At 49.7% G+C, this 22,693-nt stretch overlaps 2 protein-coding genes across 2 annotated transcripts; both read right to left on the bottom strand.

The window, feature by feature from the left end:
* Positions 1 to 12,149: 12,149 nt before the first annotated feature.
* LOC120674151 lies at positions 12,150 to 13,898 on the bottom strand. The gene is made up of 2 exons (XM_039955286.1): positions 12,664 to 13,898; positions 12,150 to 12,573 (listed from the first exon to the last, which is right to left on the bottom strand). The coding sequence occupies exons 1-2, from the start codon at positions 12,904 to 12,906 to the stop codon at positions 12,304 to 12,306; spliced, it is 513 nt and encodes a 170-aa protein (XP_039811220.1). The 5' UTR covers positions 12,907 to 13,898; the 3' UTR covers positions 12,150 to 12,303.
* A 431-nt stretch (positions 13,899 to 14,329) lies between these two features.
* LOC120674150 (probable protein phosphatase 2C 9) lies at positions 14,330 to 16,457 on the bottom strand. Its single transcript, XM_039955285.1, has 4 exons — positions 15,752 to 16,457; positions 15,333 to 15,662; positions 15,119 to 15,224; positions 14,330 to 15,036 (listed from the first exon to the last, which is right to left on the bottom strand). Exons 1-4 carry the CDS (start codon positions 16,154 to 16,156, stop codon positions 14,660 to 14,662), a joined length of 1,218 nt encoding a protein of 405 aa, XP_039811219.1. The 5' UTR covers positions 16,157 to 16,457; the 3' UTR covers positions 14,330 to 14,659.
* Positions 16,458 to 22,693: the final 6,236 nt, after the last annotated feature.

The following is a 22,693-nucleotide window of genomic DNA, read 5'->3' as shown; positions in this document are numbered from 1 at the left end:
TCCGCCAAGAAAAATGTCACATATCTACAAAATATATATCTAACAAACAAGTTAGGGTGTCTTCTCCAACTCGACTTTAGACAGTGGCTTACAAAATGTGACTAAAAAAGTAATGATACGAACTGTCTGATTTAGTGCTTATAACAGATGATATTTCGATTGACGGTATCAAAAATATTTAAAAAGTTGGCACCTTATGATCCACCATTTGGAGCATCTTACTAGCATTGACCTTTTAATCATAGTGCTTTGCAATAAAATGAATATATTTTTAACATAAAGTATAAAAATTATATTATATTAACTTAATCATAAAATTTTATTAAATATTGGCTTCTAACATTTTAAATAATATCTCTACTTATTTCTAAATATCAAACTATTTTCATAATTTATTATTGATTTTGATCATTAAATTTTTTTATCAGATATAGAACTGAAAGTGGACAAAATTAACGTCTAGATTGTAGTCTCCTCTGATTTGGAATCGATGTTGCCTTATCTTCTTTATATACAGATGATTAGTAAGAGAGGAAGGGAAAGAACATGAGGAGGATGAGGTAGAGCGCACCACTAACACGAAGACGTCCTTCACAAGGTAACCACACAAAAAAGTTGGTGAAAATATTGTGAGCGAACAATTGGTGAGCAAAAGAAGGATTAGCTCGCTCATCAGACCAAGTTGTCGTGACGAGCGCGCATGCTAATATGGTGGACACTCTCGTTGCTAAAGTCAAGATTGCGAACGCCAGCATCATGAAGGATAATAGGGAAATTTCTGGGAAGAGGGATGGGTGGCATGTATGAAAATATTAAGAAGTGCTAGAGGTCAAAAAATTGTTTTAAAAGAATTTTAATCAAGATGTTGTCATGTGAAATTTAATTATATCGTGATGAAAACCGATAAGGTTAATAAATGCTTCACAGTATCACCTGTAGCAATGCACATGTATATTTACTAGTATCATAATAAATTGTTCTAGCTAAAAAAGTCTTACTCTACCTCAGTGTTAGAAATCATATCCTGCAACATTTCAAATCATATAGTGGAGCAAAATATCACACATATAAATATTTTATGTGCTAGCTACATAATAACTAACATAAGCTATAAATAAAGCAGTATACGTCCATACATAAGACATGCCAAATCTTTATAATCTAATCTTGAGAAGCTATTGTTTAAAGAGAGATAGAATGTATGTTTAAGTTATGACTTTTAACTTGAAAACTAATATATATTTCAAACTAGCCATAATAACTTTTTAGAATATGATTAAATGCAAAAAAATATTTTTCAGAGGTTCTGTGCACCTGATTTTTAAAGTCTAGATCCACCACTGGCCAGATCACCCCACCAAATCATGTAGGATTGCACAAGGTGCTAGGTGAACCTAGGATAAAATCTCACCTATGATCGGATAGTATGCTCTAACAATAAAAGTAAGCGATGAATAATCGAATTTATACATGGAATTATGAATAACATGATTTTTTTAAAGTTACATGGAATTGTTTTGCCATTCATCTATATGGTGATTTTACCATCACAACATGTATGATAACTCATCAAATTTATCCAAAAAGGGTACGGATTTTATTATATTGAAGTACTGCTAGAATTCGATTAAGTCCTATAGTATTACAACTCTCTCATCCTAATCAAATGCATATGCATATTTTTTTTTGGAAAGGTTTATTTAACATGTTAATCAGGCGTATGTGGGCAGTGGGCTCTATCACCTTTCCTTTAATTCCTTTTTCTCGAATTGCCATCCGCATATGTGGAAAGGTTTATATAGCTCGGTTAGTTGAGTCATCCCTTTCAAAAAGTGAGTAGCTGGAGACTTCACTGCTTTGGTTGACTTGACCTGACTTGCCTATAAAAGTAGTAGAGGCTCAATAAAAGTAGGCCTCTTTCCTCTAAAGCCCACTTATACAAAGACCATGAGAACTCTGTAGTAGAGGCCCAACAATCACTGATCTACCAGTTCTGTACGACGAGGAAGGAAGGAAGGAAGCTTCTCAGCTTTGCTCCAAGAGAGACTGAGAGATAATCATAATGGAAGCAGACGGAATGATACGCGATCCACTAGACTAGGAATAAAAAGGGCTGAATAATTGAATCAACTCCAGCATCTCCTGCTCATAGTTTTCTGAATACTATATTCACCAGCTACGAAACCCAATTAACAAAGAGTACTTCTAGCGAGGCCGAGCCTTTTGTCTAACGAAAGATGAACGGAACTACGGAAGGTAGAAATTATTCGGGAGGACACAGGTTTGAGAAGGGTTCTCAAAAAGTACTAGCAGCATACAGGACAGTAGAGACGTAGAGTCACTGGCTCCCATTGTTGTTTGGCACGGTCAGTCGGTCACAGTCACACCAGCAGCCTCGGTCATAGGAGAGCAGCATCGGAGTCTATGCTCTCCCTAGTGGCTTTGTGCCCAACTGGCAAGTGCACATATGTCACCGCCCAATGGTGGAAACAAAAGCATGATTGGAAGCTGGAGCCGACCCGGCGAGCGGCGCTGCCACTGCCGAACGGGAAGAAAAGCCACGCGGGAGCCAGGAGCGTCCCAAACCCGCTTTTCGGCAGCACGATGGGTCGATGGCCTCCCTTCCTTTCCCATCCCATCAAGCCTTTGCGATCGGCAGATAGCCGTGACATATCCATGCGATATCTTCCGTAGATAGCCGTGACATATCCATGCGATATCTTCCGTAGATAGCCGTGACATATCCATGCGATATCTTCCGTTCCTAGATCTCCAACGGCGATGCGCTCACTTTTGTGTCAATTCTACGCCCGCCTCGCCACCACCAGCCCCGTCGTGCCCGGCACTTCGCGGCGCGGGAGGGGGAGCCAGAAAAAAATGGTCGTCGCCTCCCCCGCTCCAGCGCCGATTTCTATGGGAGCTGAGCGCGCTGCCCGCCGGCATGCCGCCGGAGGACGCGTACGGGAACCAATAATTCAACGTGAACCGACTCAGCACACAGTCACCCACCCCACCGCCCACCGTAGCCGTCGCTGCAACCACTGGCGTAGCCGAGCGTGGGCCAAAGTGGGCTATGGCCTCTCTTGCCATGCAAAAATTCCATTAGATGAATAATAATTTTGATACTATATATTAGTTTAACACCTCAATTACAAAGGTCGCCCCCTAATTCTTTGATCCGGCTCCGCCACTAGCGGCAACACCCCGGAACACTCAGCCAGCCGCGTCATTTTTTTATTTTTATATTTTTCAAAATCATTTTTTACACAAATATATTTTCCGTTTCACAATTTACAGGTTTATACCCCTGCCGCCCCCTGCCGGGCTGTAGGGGCTTATATATAATTAAAATTTGTGTTTTATCGCATGGAGACCCCTACCGCCCGGCAGGGGGTGGCAGGCTCCCCCAATATAAAAGCCGAGGTCCCCCCCAACACCTGCATTTGCGGCAAACAACATCCCTAGAGGGAAAAAGGGAGTTGCAACAGCGAAGCCCTGCCGGATTCCGCACTTGTGATCTGCAGGTAAGTTACGTATGAATCTATTAATATTGTAAAATAATTTAATTTAATTAATTCTATAGTATTAAAATTTCAGTTCAATATTAAAATTTAAGTTTATTACAGACTTGTTTCTAAATGAATTATAAATTAAAATATAATTAAGTTTTGGATAGTGAAATATAGTATTAAACTTGTTTCTAAATATTGCAGCATAAGGCAATGGCTGTCTCCAATTTTGGAGGATTTTCATGGACCGAAGAAAAATCTAGTATAATACTTGAGATCATGATACATCTTGTAATCAGTAAGAAGTTGGATGTATTAGCGGATGGTACGATAGAGATGATGTTGTCAAAATTAGTTCAGTTTAAAGATTTCACATTGTTTCGAGGTATTACAACGCAAGATGTAAAAGAACACCTGTTAGAACGTCAGAAGATATACATGAGGGTATGTGAACTAGCGAATCATCCTAATGTTATTGGATTCTTACAAAGTACTTGTAAGATATGGATGCGGTCAGAGGTGTATGAGATGCACATTAAAGTAACTCTTATTCAGTTCTAATTCGTCATTTGTAATCCATATTTACGAAATAGTAAAATTATTGTGTAATTATATGCTAGGATTACCCCGTGGACACGGAGTTGATTAACAAATCGATACCAAATTTCCGTAAATTGGTATGTATCTTCGGTGGAGTTATGCCGCAAACTAGACGAAGGAGGTGAAAAAGATCTTCGGGTGATAGTTCTTGGCCTCCGCAAGAACAGATGACCGGAGATTCATCAAGTCATGCTGCACCACCTCAAGCACCAACTTGTGTTAACTGGGATGGTGATATGGATGACTTCATGCCCCCCAAATTATGGCCTCCAACACATGATGTTCCTCCCCCTGTACACGAACCTAGAACCAGAAAAGAGAGAAAGGGAAAGGCAAGAGTTTCGTCAAGTAATGCTGCACCACCTCAAGCACCAACTTGTGTTAACTGGAATGACGATATGGATGACTTCATGCCCCCAAAACTATGGCCTCCAACACATGATGTTTGTCCCCCTGTACATGAATCTAGAACCAGAAAAGAGAGAAGGGAAAGTCGAGAGGTTCGTCAAGTCATGCTACACCACCTGCACCTCCACCATCTGTCAACTGGGATGACGACCTAGATGATTTCATGACATGATCTATAACATATGATGTTCATCGGTTTTAGATTGTGATGTAACTTGTGACAGGACGGCAGACCTCCTGTACCTTTAATTGCAATACTTATATGTTTGCTATGTTTGATTGCAATGATTATATTTATTTATGAATCTTGAACCTCGTGTGGCTCTATGATACAATACCTCATAAGATACAATGAACGAAATATAAATAAAACGTTAAACAAAATACCACATAACATATTACATTGAAGGTTTCATTCGTTACAACCAAATTCGAGAGAAATACACACTGCCAACTAATTAAACAAGACATCTAGACATAGTATATACATAATATACTTAGTTTCGTACACACAAATACATTGCAAACTGTTACGTGCACAACTAGATGCGGCGAATTCTTGTAGGTGGAGCCGATCCATCCATCGGATTCCTGGAAGGTCTAGCCTCGGCAGCAGCAGTGGGTACTGAAAACTCTGGGCACTCCTTGTAAGTGTGTCCGTCTGCTCCACACAAGTTGCAACGTTTTTTCTTCTTTCCAACCTCGGACTCGTCCATTCCGTTCTGGATACGACGCGTCTGTCGTCGGCCTATGCCCCTATTCATAGCTGGATCTGGGATGAGCATTGGATGGGAATTTTTTTGAGTGAATGGTCCTAGAATACCGATGTCGTATATCTCATGACACCAAATCTGTGCAGCGGCTTTCTTTGTGAAATAGTGAGAAACATATGACGCAGCATCTAACCCAGATACAGAACAAGCCGCGATGACATGGGAGCATGGTAAGTGATGCACCTTTGGCTTCTGGCATCTGCAGAACACCCTCCCGTCAATGGTTATCAAAACTTCTTGAACTACCCTTTGTCTGCGGACACCCTGTCCGGTCCTGTCCCTGCATGATACCTCAAACCTTTGCTCTTTTGTGCCCATCGATATAACTGAGTGAAATCGAGCATTTTCCATCTTTTTTTCCATGTACTCATTGACCCTTCCGCAAAAACGCACTCCTGGATCATGAAGTAAGGAAGCGGCTGATGCGTACCGCTCCCTAAAATACCTTACACGTCCATATATGATGAACTCAATAATGCCAACAAGAGGAAATCCACGAACACGACGTATTACCATATTGTAACACTCAACATGGTTGGTCGTCTCGATCCCATAACGCCTCCTATCTGTGTCATACATAAGTGACCACTTCTCTTTAGGTGCACCATCAATCCCGTGGGCGGCGCTAGCGGCTGCACTATGCGCCTTGGTAACGCGCGATCAACAGTACACCCTGGCAAAAGTCACCTCGGGCTCTGCTGTGGCAGATCGCTCTTAACGCCTTCCGTATTAAATGCGGTAGGTGGGCGAGTCTTCCCGAGGAATCCTCGCGGCCACGCTCACGCCTGTGCCTACGGACACGTGGCGGCTCCGGACCCCCCCAGGCGGGGTGTCTGTTCCCTCCCTGCTGAGGGGTCCGGATAGTATCTGGGGGTCCGGGACCCCGTGGGGGGTTCGGGGCCATCGGCTGATTTGGCTGAGCACTTCTTTCTCCGGGACACGTGGTGACACCGGACCTGTCCCCGAGCGGAAGCGGGTCCGGGACCGTTGTCCGGTGGAGTCGGACCCCAAGGGTCCGGCTGCTAAGCTCTTTAGGGCGTAGTTACGGGTAACTACGCGAGTCCTGTCTTGTTGTGCAGTAAGAGGGGGTACCCTAGTCCAGAGGTACCGACAGTGGCCCCCGGGCCCGCATCGGGAGAGGTACGAACCCGCAGATGGGGCCATTTTCATGTCGTGTTCCGACGCAAACCTGGTTGCGTTGGCACGCTCATGTCGAGAGCGGGTGCTCCGGACCCCCTAAAGGTCATAGCACTTGTTGCCAGGTCCAGGTACTAGAGTGCTCTCCGCAGGGCGGTGAAGGTGCAGGCTTAGGGTACGGAACCAAGCTGAGCAGCTGCACGGACCTTGAACCGCCCCGGGAGTGAGCACCACTTCCTCGGACCCGGCTCCAGGTGACTGTCGCCATCAATCCGACAAGACACGACACCGGACCTCGTGGTAAGGCACAGGAAACCACGCCTTATACTAGAAAGAGTCCGGACCCCTAGGTACAGCAGTTTCGGATACTAGGGTACTCGTAACAGGGCAGTGAAGTGCGTAGGCTTAGGGTACATTACCAGGCTAAGCGGCTACGCAAAACTTCTTCACCCCAGGATACAAGCACCACTTCTCCGGAGCAGGTCCCTAGGAGTTTAGACCACCTTCCAGCTAGAAGGGGCATCCCAACCTGATCACAAGCCAGTAACTCAATTTGGATTGTTAGCGAAAAGAGAAAAGACCCCGCACGGGAGAAGGAAAAACATGCAAGCTGAACGGGCGAGTGCAATTAAGTTAATGTAAAGATAAGACTGAGGAAGCAAATCCCCTTTATTACTTGATTCGTGGTGTACATCAGAGGTCGGGATTACGAAGGCAGACCTCTACCGCTCTGGACCACTTGCTGATGTCACCTGTTTGTGCGATGAAGCCAGAGGTCGGGTTTATAAGGGCGGACCTTTACCGCTCTAGACCACACGTAGGCACCATATCATTTACAAAGGAGAAACATACTCAATCCTATCTAGTGGTAACCTGCATCTGTCGCCCTGTAGGGCATGCACGTTCCTGACCGTAGTAGAACTGCCACCTTGGGGGCTCTTCCCAATCGTTGGGGGCGAAGGCGCCCTGGACGTGCTTGCTCAGCTTCATCCAGCATCACCTCGGGAGCTTGCGGGGCTCTTCCCTGCACAAGAACTGTCCCACACTCAGATAGCATGGGAACAAATTCTTTGACTTTGAATAGGAGTGGCCTTGCCGTTGCTAGCTGCCGACGGAAGCCAGCCCGATGGCTGCTCTCGATGTGCTGAAGCTGGCTTGCCGCCCTGTCGCAGCGGAAGGGCGGGTGCTCGTTTGGACGAGCACGGAGCGTGGAGAAGGGCGGTCGTTCGCCGACTCCACCTTGGTGCTGGCACAGGGCCCCCGCGCCTTGTGGTGGAGGTCGACGCCTGTCTGCAGCAGCTCCAAGGCGAGGGAGAAGGCGACAGACACCCTTCCCGAGCCACAGCCGCCGGCTCCAGGTTCTATTTTGAGAGGAAACCTTGAGACGACGCCGAGCCGCCGCAGGGGACCCCCTGTGGTTGCTTGAGAGAAAACCTTGAGCCGACGCTAAGGTGTCGCAGGGTGACGCTCAGCAGGCGTCGCCCCTGCGCGCCACCGTGCCGGCCCTGAGGTGTCGCCGTGGCGACGCACAGCAGGCGCCGCTGCCGTGCGCCACCACACCGAGGACACTGCTGCCTCGGTGCCAGGGCATGCGGCGTAGGTGACGCCGTGCCACTCTTCATCTTCTCTTCATCGTAGCAGAGGATGAGCTTAACCTCAGAAACCAGGAGGTGAGCGAAGATCTGGCCAACGCTTGCGCGAACCCAACGGACGGCGCCAGATGTTGTGGCACTAAGAGGAGGGCCACAGCCGGGTGGCGTGGTGCACCCGCCTAATCCCAGAGGGTGGTTACTCGGGAAAGTGCAAGCTATTCCTCAGATCTACTCGTCAAGCAAGAACACACGAACACACGAGGATTTAGAGTGGTTCGGGCCGCCAGAGCGTAATACCCTACGTCCACTGAGAGTTCTATTGCTCTAGAGTTCGTGGATGAGTCTATCCTCTGTCTCCAAGCCCCTTTTTCAGACTTGAGTCCTCTAACGGGTGTCCCCCTTTTATAGCGCAAGGAGGACGCGTATACAAGCATTGGACCCCGACAGGTGGGCCCAACAAGGATGCATATTTTACCATCAAAAAGACATTAACAGTGCCTTGCGAATCTCTTTCTAGATACGCTTCATCGCCCTGTAGACTCTCTGACCGAGAGGGGTCTTCACCTGTCCCATCGGCGAGGTGCCCGTTGAGGCGGTGTAGGTTGCGGCGTAGAGTGTTGGGTCTACCACGTAGGCGTTATGATATTCCGTCGCCGAGCTGTCGTGTCTAACTGGCGTTGCAGACTGACGCGCGTGGCGTGGGCGGCGCCAGCGGCTACACTATGCGCCTTGGTAACCCGCGATCAACAGTACAGCCTGACAAACGTCGCCTCGGGCTCTGCTGTGGCAGATCGCTCTTAACGCCTTCCGTATTAAATGCGGTAGGTGGGCGAGTCTTCCCGAGGAAGCCTCGCGGCCACGCTCACGCCTGTGCGTGCGGACACATGGCGGCTCCGGACCCCCCCCCCCCGGGGCGGGTTGTCTGTTCCCTCCCTGCTGAGGGGTCCGAATAGTATCTGGGGGTCCGGGGACCCCGTGGGGGGTTCGGGGCCCCCGGCTGATTTGGCTGAGCACTTCTTTCTCCTGGACACGTGGTGACACCGGACCTGTCCCCGAGCGAAAGTGGGTCCGGGACCGTTGTCCGGTGGAGTCGGACCCCAGGGGTCCGGCTGCTCAGCTCTTTAGGGCGTAGTTACGGATAACTACGCGAGTCCTGCCTAGCTGTGCAGTAAGAGGGGGTACCCTAGTCCAGAGGTACCGACAACAAGTATATGGTGTAACAATTGAACATTCCCAGTGTGTTTTGAACTTTCCCTTGTAGGCATGCACTCGCCATGTACAGTCTCTATCTGCACACCTCACCTCGTATTCTTTGATGCTAGACTTCAACACTCTGAATTCCTTCCTCAGAGATATAGCCCAGACCTTCACAACATCCTTCACATCTTCAATGGTACGATACTTTGCCCCTTGTATGACCTCATTCACTCTGTATTCAAACTCCGGACATCTAATATCTTGTACCTCTAGATTCCCAAAACCCTCTTCACGCCATTCACGTAGCACTGGGTAGCGCTCATCGTTCTCATCGTCCGATGAGTTCCCACATTGCTCTATTATTTGTGCATCCTGGTCTTCTTTCTCCATGTCCTCCACAATTCCATGTATCCGCTCGCCTTCATCTGCTAAACCTTGTGGTTCTGGTTCTGGTTCTGTAGCTTGTACGTTCTCTTCTTATTTATCCTCTTCCAACTCTTCATTCCAGTCATATGTTGTGTGTGTGGATCCTTCACCTTAATCACCGACCTTCTGGTGAATCTGAGTTACCATTGCGAGAGGCCACCTTCTTTGAAGAGCTGCGTGCATGTAATGTTTCCATTCTTCTGTACTACTTATAAGCGTCAACTCTCATAAATCCCCATTTGTTTCCCAGAAAGTCACGGTATGAACCGTAAGCAAATGAGTCTTTGGATTCACATTGAACTTCCCGTGAAGCCATTTGCGTATGGAACCAAAACTCCTCTCTAGGGGTTTATCTAGACTGCACTGTCTTCGTTCCAATGCTGATAGATTTACTCCATAGGAATTACGAGTAATTCTATAGAAATCACCGTAATGAACTTGAAACGCCACCTTGCTCGACATATCTAGCCATCCAAAGACTTAATTTTAATTAAATCAGTTTCTAAAACCATGGTACGACTTCAATTATAACTACTAATCCGAACCCTAAGCGGTTACAATTATAAAAAAACACTAATTATAGAATTAAAAATACAAAAAATTTAGAATGACAAAATTGAAAAATATTGGTTACCTGCGGTTCGGATCCAAAATCCGGCAGGGCTTCGCTGTTGCAACTCCCTCCCTCACCTCACGTCTCTCCTTTTTCCTTATATGGATGTTGTTTGCTGCAAATGCAAGTGGGGGGGACCTCGGCTTTTATATTGGGGGGAGCTTGCCGCCCCCCTGCCGGGCGGTAGGCCCCCTGTCGCCCTCTGCCGGGCGGTAGGGGCCTCCATATGATAAAACATAAATTTTAATTACATATAAGCCCCTACCGCCCGACAGGGGGTAGGGGGCCGGCCGCCCCGCAAACGGGCGGCCAGCCCCCTGCCGTCCCCCTGCCGGGCGGTAGGGGTATAAACCTGTAAGTGAAACGCTCGGCCCGGCCCATCACGCCGCCGCCGCGACGCTCCTTCCGCTCGCGGCCGTCGCGGTCGCGGGCGGGCCAAAAGCCGCGTGTGGCGCTGCTGCTGGTGCGTCGCGGCGGCGGGCCTCCAATAATGGCCTCGCGGCGCCTAACGGACCACCGGTCAATCGCCGCCCCCAACCCCAACATACACAGGCAAGTGCTGCGTCGTCGCCGGGCGCCAGCGCACGCCGAGGGCGAAAGCGAAAGGCTGGACACGTCGGCCCCAACCATTGCTCGTCGGTTGCATCATTCAGGGCCCCGGCCTCCGGAAAGATGACCGTTTTTATATTTCCGTAAACGAGAATTTCGGAGCATTCCCGTTCACTCATCCAGCCGGCCAGGTCCTGTCACCGCCGGGCCCCACGGATCGATCAGCATCTTGCCTGTGGCTTGCTAATCTGTCCCCGAATGGGACAGGCTAATTTGCGGTCGACCATGCATTTTTTCTATTTATAGAAAGTTTTTTGTCATTTTTTGAAAAAAAATTATAGAGAAAAATCAAAAAAAAATTTGGAGCAGCAGCAAAAATTTCAAGGAAAAATTCGGAGCAGAAAATTTTTCAAGAAAAAAATTAGAGAGCAGAAATTTTTCAAAGAAAATTTAGGGGAGAGGGAACCTTCAAGAAAATATTTGAAAAAAGATATGAAATAAATTAAAAAATTCAAAAAAATTTACAAGAGAAATTTTTTACATAAAAAAACTCAGATAAAAAATGAATTAAAAAAAGAAAAAATGAAAAAAAAACTAGATCTGCCGGGGCGGCGCTGGGGGCGAGCGCCGCCGCGCCTCCCGCCGCCAACCCGTCTCCGCAGCGCCTTCCCCGGCCGCCGGCCCACAGTGCCTCCCCCCTCCGCCGGCCTGCAGCGCCTCCCGCCGCCGGCCCGCAGCGCGTCGGTTCCGCGCCTCCTGTCGGCCCTGCCGCCGGCTCGCCGCTCCTCCCGCCGCCGACCCTGCCGGGATCCGCTCCTCCCGTCGCGGCCCCACCGGGATGCATTTGGAGCAGAAGAATGGGGAGAGGACCGGGAGAGAGAGGAAGGAAAGGGAGGTCAGGAGAGTGAGATCCAAACGTGGGAAAGGGACAGCGAAGGCGGGGCATTATACCCACATGTGACGGTGATAAAAAAAATCTACCGCTCGGGTCCCCGAATCCAGCCGTGGCAAACCAATCGCGATCGGCTCCCGCTTAACGTGCTCGAAGCACCACTAGTCATGCTGTTGCCGTCATGGTCACTACTACTCCCGAAGTATTTTAGACCCTATTTGGTTTACAAAAGACTCTAGCCCCTCCAAAAGACCCTGGGTCTAAAAAAAAGTCCCACCCTGTTTGTTTCCAAAAGGCAAGGGACTAAACTTCATTAAATGGTGTGTTCAAAAGACATTTTTACCCCTTCTCCCTACATGCATGTGCCCAGGCGCCACCCCTCTCCCTGCGCGCCATGCACTGCATGCAGACCCTCTCCATGCGCGCCATGCATTGCATGCATTACTATTTCAGTACAAATGTTAATACAAATCACAAATAAAGTAAACCATAATGAAATGGTGCTCATTATTACAAATAATGTCTTCCGCAACACGAATAAACCACAAAAAGCACTACTACTTCAAACTCCACAAACCATCTGCAACCCAATCCCGGAATAGGTTCATCACGGCGCTATCACTTTCATTTGTACCAATTCCTTCAGATCTTGGTACAGCAAGTGGAACATAGTTGTCTTCAACGTAGTGAATCTGTTTTTAATTTGTTTGGTTGTATGTTTGAGTCCAGCCCTCTCAAAATATTTGTTCTTCAAATTCTGGTACCCTCTAGTTGTCCAAGCTCCTTTCACACATTTTCCATCCCTAAGTTCTTCAACAACTATTTCATATAATATAAATGTATTTTGTTCTGTCCATCTAGCCTTGTCAAACTTGTTCTAGTAAAGAAAACTTAGTTCATAAGTTCAAAACAGAGGCATAATGAAATTCAGTTCAAAACAACCCAGTAAATTTATCTAAATCTTTACCTTTCCATCAGGTCCACACTCATCTTCGTCCTCGATGTCTTCATCATCGTCGGCGTCGCTTGCATCTGCTGCGGATGATGATGGACGCTCGCGGCCACGACCTCCACCTCTGGACGTTCCACGGCCTCGACCTCTGGGAAGTGAAGCACCGGGTGGCATGCAGAAGCCACGGCCGGCAGAGGAGTCCCCGGCGTAACACATGGGGGACTGAAGGCCGGTAGAGAAATCGCCGCCGTAGCCCATGGAGGTCTGCCGGCCACCTCCTCAAGAACGGCCAGGGACTGCTGTGCCGAGAGAAGATCCGGGAGGGATGACCCCCGCATCGATCGGCTTGATCCCGCGCCATTGTTCTGGGATCTGCTTCCGCTTGCTCCTGCACTTCCTCCTCCGCGTGCTTTTCTTCCAGTTTTTCCGCGAAGACCGCTGGATCTGCTGCCGGGGCGAATTGGTGGAAGGCCGTGCACAAATCCATCTTCAGGGCGCAAGATTTGTGCGTACCTATCGAAATCCGGGAAGTCATCGGCTCCGGAGTTGAGATCGAAGCCACCGAGACCCACCGCCCCCCGCGGCAAGGCCGCCGAGCGAACCTCCAGCATGTGCAGAAGAAGCTTGGGAGAAGTCGACGTCAACAGCGTCGGTGTCGAATCTCTGGTGAGAGTGTGCTTGGGAGAAGAAGCCCATTGTCTCTTCGTCATTGCCGGCCATGGCGGACGCACGGCTGCCGGATCCGGGATGCGCGGCCTCCTCCGGGACTAGCTGCGCAGCGGCCACCTCCCGATGCGCTGCGGCGGCGGCCCAGGCGGCGGAGAGACGCGCGGGCAGTGGAGGGATGAGCAGCTGCGGCGGAGGCCCAGGCGGGCGGCGAGGGTGGCGGCGGCGGCGAGAACTAGGCGCGGGAGAGGGGAACGGGGAGGCAGACGTTGTGGATGAGGAAAACGGGAGTGGGGGGCTGCGCGTCGGGTGGGGAGTGCGGGGCTGCGCATCGGGTGGGGAGGGGGCCTGGATAGGGTAGGGGGCATTAGGTGTAATTGTAGCCAACAGTTGCTAAAAAGCTCCTCATGAGTCTTCTTTAAAAAAAATCTCTACTCTAAAAAAATTCCTAAAAATCTCACCTGTTTGGTTTCAAAGTGCCATAAGTCTTAGGGACTTCAACAAAAATCCCTCAAACAAAACAAGGCCTTAGCCTTTTTCACGCTCCCACCCAACTTTGTAGCCATTTCTCCCCGTTGATCAATTAGGGTCGTTCATTTTGCAAAAAAAAATTGCAAAGGAATCTTGATCATTTGGAGTACTAAATGAAGTCTATTTGCAAAATTTTTTACATAGATGAATTGTAAATCGCGAGATGAATCTAATGATGCTAATTAATTCATGGCTAATCAATAATTAGCGGATGATTACTGTAGCATCACTATTGCAAATCATAGATTAAGTAGACTCATTAGATTCATCTCGCGATTTACAACCTATCTATGAAAAAAATTTGTAAATAGACTTCATTTAATACTTCAAATTAGCAAAATTCCGTCGTAAAATAATGCGTTTACAGGGTTTTTCGTTTACATGTAAAAAACTAAACATGACGTTGTTGCGTTTACATGTAAAGAACTAAACTAAACATGCGTTTACATGTAAACAACTAAATATGGCCCTAGTTTTATCGGAGGATCGAATCAACACTTTCTGGCATGTTAATCTACGACCAAAAGGTTGTGCTTATCGATTGGTAGTACATGGTTGCTGCAATGCTGCTAGGCCTAGATCAGCATTTCGCCGTTCCTGTTCCTTGTTCCAGCTAAAGCTTCAATTCCTCGTTTGAGAGAAGAAAAGCGTCTATTATATTCATCTTCATCTGGTCAGGAACTACTACTATTAAGACTAAATCAAAATGGAAGGGTGGTTAAAATGGGGAAGAATTAGATTGTGGATTTGAAAAAAAAAAAAGGAGCTAAAGCAAGCAATCATGGAGCGTATGATTTCTGCTCTGCTCCAAGAATCATATCCCCCGGCGGAGATCCACGACGACCACGCTGACATTGTCGGCGCTCCGCCGGGCCAGCGCCAGCTTCGCCAGCAGCATGGCCGCGTCGGAGCACGCCTTGTCGGAATCCGCCTTGCTCACGCCCTTGACCACCGCGGATCCGTTCTCGGCGTCCGCGTCGGCCGCGGGCGGCGCCGCGCCGTCCGGCCGAGCGGCCGGCGCCGGCGGACCGTTGCTACGGAAGCACGCGCGGACGACCTCGCACGCCATCTCGTTGGTCACGACGTCCCAGAGGCCGTCGCTAGCCAGGATCAGGCACTCGTCCTCGTCGGTGCGCTCCGTCACCGTCACCTCCGGCTCCGACGACACGACCGGCTTAAGGTAACCATCGCCTGCGCGCCCGTACGCCGGTCAGTTCAAATCCAGCGAGTGGCACAAACGACTTCGTGACGGGCGATTCAAACCGGAGCTTACCTATGGCTCGAGACATGGCGAGGACGCCGAGAACACGGGCGCCATCCCAGTAGATGACGCGACCGCCCGCCGCCTCGATGCGCGCCAGCTCGTCAGGCCGGTCAGGCTGAACGAATCAGGAAATTGATCAGCACGCCAAGCTCGTGGATGGAAGTTACCAAGGATGCAGGTGGGGAAGAGGCGCAACGCCCCGTGATGCGCGAGCACACCGTACCTTGTGGTCGACGGAAAGCTCGACGGGCGCGCCAGCGCGTGAGAGGACGGCGCGGGAGTCGCCGGCGTTGCCGACTACGACGTGGGTGGGGCTGACTACGGCGACCACGGCGGTGGACCCAACGTGATCGCACCGCGAGGGCATCTGCTGCTCGCATCTGCAGGCCGGCTCGTCGCCGCTGCGACGACTAGCCCAGCTCGTGGCCTGCTCGTCCAATCGCGCGAAGCTCCTCTCCATCACACCCTTCCACGCCGCCACTTCGCCAGAGCCGGCGTTGTTGTGCTCATCGGCGACGACCTTATGCATCCTGTCCTGGCACAACGTGGCCACCTACAGCAACAGCGCGAAAACTGCGATCAGCATACTGAACTCCGCACAGAAATAGAAACCGCTCCAGGCCCCATATAAGTCTGCCGTACGTGGGAGCAGCCGTGGCCGTCGAAGACGCCGAAGAAGTGGTGCTTGCTGGCGCTGGGCAGGAAGTCCGGCCTAATGGAGACGGCGTCTTCCATCTCGCGGCGCCGGCCGCAGACGGAGCTGACCCCGTACCTCGGCAACCGCTCCGGCAGGGCCGGCCTCTTGCAATCCGGGACGGCGTCGGCGGACGAGCCGGACGCCGTGCGCGCCAGCCGCAGCCGCTTGCCAGCGCGGACGTCCTCCTCGGCCGGCGCGTCGAGATCGGTCGCGATGCGGAACCGCCTCATCTCCAACCTGCGTCGCCTCCTCTCTAGCGCCGAGGAGGCGACGGCCACGGCGGCCGCTGCAGCCGCGGCCACGGCGGTGGCCGGCGTGGACTTGGCTTCCTCGCAGCAGATCTCAGCCATTGGCAGCGAGAGCAAGTGGCTGTCTCCCACAGAGCACGTACGCGTCTCGCGAGCCCAAGCCTCCCTAGATTTTCTCTGCCCGGTCGACGAGCACGTCGCTGTCGCCCTCGGCAATTCGTAAGGCCTAAACGAAGCAAGCTTGCCACGCGAAGCAGCGCGCCCTCTCCACCTCCTCCTCCCCAGGAACGGACTGGACTGAATGGCAATAGAAGCGGCGGCAACAGGAGGCAGCGCAAGCGCGAGGCGACGCGGGCAAGAAGGCTTCGGGGACAGTAGAAGAGCGGGGGAGGAAGATGAGGAGGAGCCGAGGCAAGGCGGGCAGGGGCAGGTGCCCGTGCCCGTGCCCGTGCCCGTCACCGTCACGGGCAGCGCCTCGACAGGTACAGTTGTTGCGGCGTGGTCCGGGCCCGGCGCATCGGGGCCGTCCGCCCCTGCCCGATCTGGACGCGTGGCGATATCCCGGTCAGCGTGGGCGACACGTGGTGGCCATCGGGTTCCGAGGCGGGCAGGGTCGGGCCCACGGGGAGCTTGATGTTAACGGCGACCACGACGCGCGTCACACACGTGGCGCTCTCCGGTGGGGCAGTCCGGCTCGGCAGCTAATTTATTGATGCCTGGGGCGGTCCCCACCACATGGGCTCTGTCTCTCGGGCTGCTCACTAAAATATCCGGGCTCCATATTCCTCTGCCCTACCGATGACACGTGGGGCACCTCGAAACGTAGCCCACCTGCCAGGGAGAGAGAGTCAGGTCCGGAGCGGGAGGGGACGGTGCAGTCAAGGAGAAGGGACACGCGGTCGCAATCAGTGGGAGGGTGGTCGGTCGCGGCACGGGTGGACACGTGTAGAGGGCTTGCGTGGGGGGAAGGCGGGGGCGGGCGGGCGGTGGTTGGGCGCTGGCGTGGCCACGTTGGTGAGAGGCCGCGGGGGCGAGGAGGGGAGGTGAACCTGGGGAAAAGCGAGCGCACAGAGGGAGAGGGAGAGGGAGAAGCCACTCCGTGCCGAGATCTGCCTGCCGCTGCGGGGCTCCGGTGACCGGTGTGGTGTGGCGCACGCGGCGTGTGCCTGCCGGTGCATGCACGCGGCCACGCGCCGAAAGCCGTGGCCGGCGCTGAGTCACCGCCCGCCCGGCCGGCGTGGAGAGGACTCGCCGACTCGCTCGAAGCGGGCGGGGCGCGCACCCCCCACGCGCCGCCGCGGCCACGCGTCCAGATGAGACGGGCCACGCTGCCCGTACGCACACGCCGTATCTCGGTGCATGGGAGTGCACGTCGTCGATCCGAAGAGTTTGGCAGAGAGGCCACGCTTGAACGTGCACGGCTAGCACGGCATCGAGGCAATTACGGCCAAGTAAAACCAAAGTCCTGATTACCTGATCTGACCTGCGCCGCTCTTTCTTGACTGGATGGAGATCATGCTCGGCGCCGAGTGCCAGCAGCACCACTAGCGTCTACTAGCATTGCATTGAGCCTTTCTTGATGGCGCGGCAACCGTTTCGTGACTCTTTCAAGCATACTCCTATGCATACACGGAAGGAGCGAGCGCGCCCGTTCCGTGGGTAGTATGTATGCGCCGCGATCGCTGTCACACGCACAACGTACGGCATTCAATTCTCTCGGCCGCAGCGTGACGTACGGAGAAAGGAGGGTGGGCCCCGAAGAAGGATTTATCGATTTTCTTAGCCCTAAGATCATGTCTGACGCGTAGGAAATCACTGTCAGTGACGACGCCGTGATGCACGTTCGCCTGCCTACCTTTTGCTTTCTCCACTCAAAATTCAGAAATTATGTTTCAATTTCGACTCGTGGAGGCAAATGATGATATAAAAAACATAAGGTCGTGCTTTTTGAGGGGAAAGAGAGACTTGCTAAGTTGCTATTGCTATACTCCTACATTTCAGTGGGAAACTGGGACCAAACACTTAACAACTGGCTGAGAGCGATGTGCTAGACAGCTAGCTTATGTTATTATTAGAGCCCCATATCGGTATGTGGCTCTCTAGATCAGCAGCTTCACTACTATTCTAAACAATCCACTGCTCCAACTTTCTAAAGCACATTAAGCGCTATGGGTTTCAGATTTTTATGTTATCCCTATAAAATGCAATCCCAAAGTCTACGGAATATGTGGGCTAAATATATATATATATATAATTAATCATTTGATGAGCTGAATCTGCTTATCTCCGTCCTTTTCTACCTTTTTTCTACGACCAGAATATAAAGCACAAAGCTTATAACATAAGAACCTAACATGAAACTAAAGACATGTAGAAATCCTACTGCTTTTCTTCTTCAATCAAAGACGGCAGCCACTACCTAAAAAAAACTGACAATCACTACTTACAGACAAAGACAAATAAATAAACCATAGAAAAAACGCAATTATTATTAAGAGAGACTAACTATATTGCACAAGCATCAAGCCCCTCGGTGCTACAAGAACCGCACTTTAAGCCTGTCGCGGCCACCATCAAAAGAACATCGGTCGGGCCAGCGCCATGTTTTTGGGTGGTAGTAGATCCAGGGACCATGGTTGTTCTTGTTCAAAAATGATGACGAACCTCCAATTGCATTGCAAACGAAAGAAGGCAAGGCACGTACCCAACAAATCCCGATCGGATTTGTCTAACTGCAACATTCAAAATTTTAAGTGCACTATTAGTTTATTACATCAACCCCACACCCCTTGATAATACTGCAACCAAAAGCGCAAGTATTCGATATCCAATTCCAGAAGGCTACACACCGGAGAGAGCGTCGCAGTATGCAGAGGACGAATTAAAAGGACTCGATGTTGTTACGCCACCATGCGGGAGAAACTGAAAGGTCTCGATTTTATTTTTTATTTATCCTGCTTTCTTTGTTTTGAAGTGATTCCTTGCCCAGCTTTTTAAAGAAAGAGAGAGGGAACCCATCCAGTGAAAGACGGAAATATGATGGGTCGTATTTCGGGCATTTTGGGGCCGAAGACCCCGTACGTGCATTACTATTTTTGGTACAACCCCCAGCTCTTGGCCCATCACGATCCATGTACTCAGGCCCATCACGATCCATGGACTCTGGATGCGACATTGATGGATGCGCAGGGAAATGCCCATAAGTGGCAAATTGGGCTGCAAGCTGACCTGATGGCCTGGGCCAGCATATATCAGCTAGCAGATGCGGCTCCCCTAATAAAATAATAAGAAAACCCTAAAAAATAAAATAATAAGAAAAGCAAGCGCTCTCTCTCACACACACTGGCATACACACACTAAAGGTAACATTCTTTGGGCTAGGGTTTGGTTCTACCTCGATAAACCGCTGGTGCGAGTGGTTCCAATCACACTAAAGGAGAGAATGACGTATTTAGTTCAGTATGAAAAGCTCCCTGGATTTTGTTTCCACTGTGGCATGATTGGTCATGAAGTTACTGAATGTGGTGATGGTGTTCATAACAAATCCAATTGTGAGTGGGGGGATTGGCTGTGCGTCCCCTTTACTTCTCTGGCCGCTATGAGAGATGATGCTAGAGGTGGTGGAAGGGGCCGAGGTCGGGAAAGAGGAGCAGGTCGTTTTGCTGGCCGTGGTGATTGGGCAGATGATGATGTGGCAGACATGGTTTTTTTCCATGGGACAGGGAAGGATGCTGATGAGAAGGGTGCGAAACAAAGAGAAGCACACGCACGGGATGAGAGTGGACGTGTGGCGATGCAGGTTAATCTTTTAGAAAGTTCAACAGTGCCAGGTAGTGAGGTGAGTCCGGTGAAGGAGCAGGAGAAGAAGAGGCCTAGGAGGAATGGGGGAGGTGATGATGAGACAAAAAAACTCTACTATTAGATCGGCGCTCTCCTTCGAGGAGGGTGACCGGGCGCAATGAAAATCCTAGCATGGAACTGTCGCGGGCTCGCAAGTGCCCGGGTAGTGCGTGCTCTTCTAGATGTTCAGAGGAGTACGAAACCCGATGTGTTTTTTCTATATGAAACACATCTGGGAAAAGCTAAGGCAGAGACTCTGATGAGGAAGCTAGGCTGTGATCGTTTTGCCTGTCACGAGAGTGATGGCAGGAGTGGGGGTCTGATGATGTGTTGGCGAAGTGAGAATAAAATCAGGGTGTTTGGTGTGGCGGAGAATTACATCGACACTGTTGTGCAGGAGGAAAGGGAATGGAGATTGACGGGTCTCTACGGAGAACCGAGGTGGGAGCACAAAGAGAAGACCTGGGAAGTTCTTAGATCCCTGCATGATGTTTCACAGGTACCATGGATGTTTTTTTGGTGATTTTAAGGAAATTCTATTCAATCATGAAAAGGAAGAAGGCAGGCCGAGGACGGATCGTCAGTTGCAGGCGTTCCATGAGGCTCTGGGGGACTGTAATCTTTCGGACTTAGGGTTTCATGGAGATATGTTCACTTGGCAGAGGGAGAAAATAAGGGAAAGATTAGACCGTGGTCTCTCTAATGTAGCATGGAATATGCTCTTCCCGAACGCAAAATTGACTCATGAAGGAATGGTCAAATCTGACCACCGACCGATTCTTTTGGACACTGAGGGGTTGGAGGATGATGGTGTGAAGCATAGCCCTAAGCGCTTTGAATCCCGCTGGTTGAAAGAGGAGACAGTGGAAGCCATGATCCAGACGGCATGGGCACACACATCTGCCCGTGAGGAGGGGCCGAGCTTTATGCAGAAAACAAGCTTGGTTCATGACGAACTCCATGTTTGGGATCGAGAAACACTCAAAGGTCCAATGAGAAGAATGAAGAAGCTTAAAAGAGAGCTAGAACAAAAACGTAGAGGCCCGATGACGGATGAAAATTTGGCCGCCCAAAAAGAGCTTCTTGTTAGGATTGAATTTCTCATGGAGCAAGAGGAACTGATTTGGGCTCAGCGAGCGCGTGCTAATTGGCTAAAACATGGTGATCGTAATACTTCTTTCTTCCAGAGATACGCATCTATGAGAAGGAGAAGGAATAAAATTAAGGGTCTGATAGATGATCATGGCGTCAAACAAGAGAATAATGGTGTTATGTGTGCAATGGTCAAGAATTATTTTGCGCACCTATTTACAAGAGAGAATGGAGAGATTGACAGCTCGGTATTAGAGCCTATTCCATGTAAGGTAACTGATGATATGAATGAGGCGTTATTGTTACCCTATACGGAACAGGAAGTAAAAGAGGCTTTATTTAATATTGGCGACCTGAAGGCCCTGGGGCCAGATGGCCTGCATGCTATTTTCTACCAGAGGTTTTGGTCAATGCTTGGTGATGATTTGGTAACTGAGGTGCTACAAGCTGTTAATTCTTGCACGATACCGAGCGGATGGAATAATACTATTGTAGTGCTGATCCCAAAAGTGGAGAATCCAAAAACGGTTGCACAGTTTCAGCTGATCAGTTTGTGTAATGTTGTTTACAAAGTTATATCCAAAATGCTTGCAAACAGACTCAAATTGATCTTGCTTGATATCATTAGTGAACAACATAGTGCATTTGTGAAAGGCTGCCTAATCACAAATAATATTCTTCTGGCCTGTGAATGCATTCATTTTATAAAGAGGAAGACGGGGAAATTTGGCTTGTGTGCTGTCAAGCTGGATATGCATAAGGCATATGACAGAGTTGAATGGAACTATCTGGAAAGAATTATGTTGAAGCTGGGCTTTCACAGGCAGTGGGTGAACCTGATCATGGCCTGTGTTACCTCTGTTTCTTATAATGTGAGGTTTAATGAAATGGAAACATAATCTTTTGTGCCAACAAAAGGTATACGTCAAGGTGACCCCCTGTCCCCTTATCTATTTTTGTTGGTGGCTGAAGGCTTATCCTGTATGTTGAGAAGAGCAGAAGATCGAGGGGAGCTAGAGGTGGTTAAAGTCTGTCGTAATAGTCCTCAGATTTCACACTTATTATTCGCTGATGACTCATTAATTCTCATGAAGACGGATAGGAGGAATGCAGAATGTTTAAGGGAAAATTCGATTCATGCCACCACAACTCCGTGAAATTGGGTTTCATGTTCAAAATCATGCCACTCAATGGCATGGATTTCAACATGAAATCCAATTTCAAGAAGTTGGAGTGGCATGGATCCAACTGACCCAATGTTTAAATGGTATCTTGACTAAATATTGTGATAGCTCAGGGCAGAAAATAAGTGAATGCAAGTCTAGTATCTACTTCTCCAGAAACATGAATGTAGAGGAGAAGGCAGAAGTTTGTGATAGTCTTAATATTATGACTGAATCAATCTCTGACAAATACTTGGGTTTACCGGCTTTGGTCGGGGTTGATAGAACTGATTGTTTCCGGCACTGATTGATTGTGTGCGTGCTCGAATATCAGGTTGGAAAGAGAAGTTGCTCAGTTCAGGAGGGAAGGAAATCTTGATAAAATCTGTTGCTCAAGCGATCCCAGTTTACGCGATGATGGTATTCAGACTCCCAAATAAAGTATGCAAGGGGATGACAGATGCTATTTCTCAGTACTGGTGGGGCGATGGTGAGGAACAGAAACGCATTCACTGGCAACAATGGTGGAAACTCTGCATGCCAA

The sequence above is a fragment of the Panicum virgatum genome, chromosome 5N (genome assembly GCF_016808335.1).
Source record: "Panicum virgatum strain AP13 chromosome 5N, P.virgatum_v5, whole genome shotgun sequence".
Taxonomy (NCBI): Eukaryota; Viridiplantae; Streptophyta; class Magnoliopsida; order Poales; family Poaceae; genus Panicum; species Panicum virgatum.
This window is presented reverse-complemented; position numbering and strand designations above follow the sequence as displayed.

What these genes read in the sequence shown, in the direction of transcription:
- LOC120674151 (XM_039955286.1), bottom strand. Translation starts at nt 12,906, where the DNA reads ATGGGCTACGGCGGCGATTTCTCTACCGGCCTTCAGTCCCCCATGTGT. An exon ending in AGTGTGGACCTGATGGAAAG is followed by an intron (nt 12,574 to 12,663) that starts GTAAAGATTTAG and finishes TTTCTTTACTAG; the next exon opens with AACAAGTTTGACAAGGCTAG.
- LOC120674150 (XM_039955285.1), bottom strand. Translation starts at nt 16,156, where the DNA reads ATGGCTGAGATCTGCTGCGAGGAAGCCAAGTCCACGCCGGCCACCGCC. An exon ending in ACGGCCACGGCTGCTCCCAC is followed by an intron (nt 15,663 to 15,751) that starts GTACGGCAGACT and finishes CTGTTGCTGTAG; the next exon opens with GTGGCCACGTTGTGCCAGGA. An exon ending in CGCCATGTCTCGAGCCATAG is followed by an intron (nt 15,037 to 15,118) that starts GTAAGCTCCGGT and finishes ACGGGCGCGCAG; the next exon opens with GCGATGGTTACCTTAAGCCG.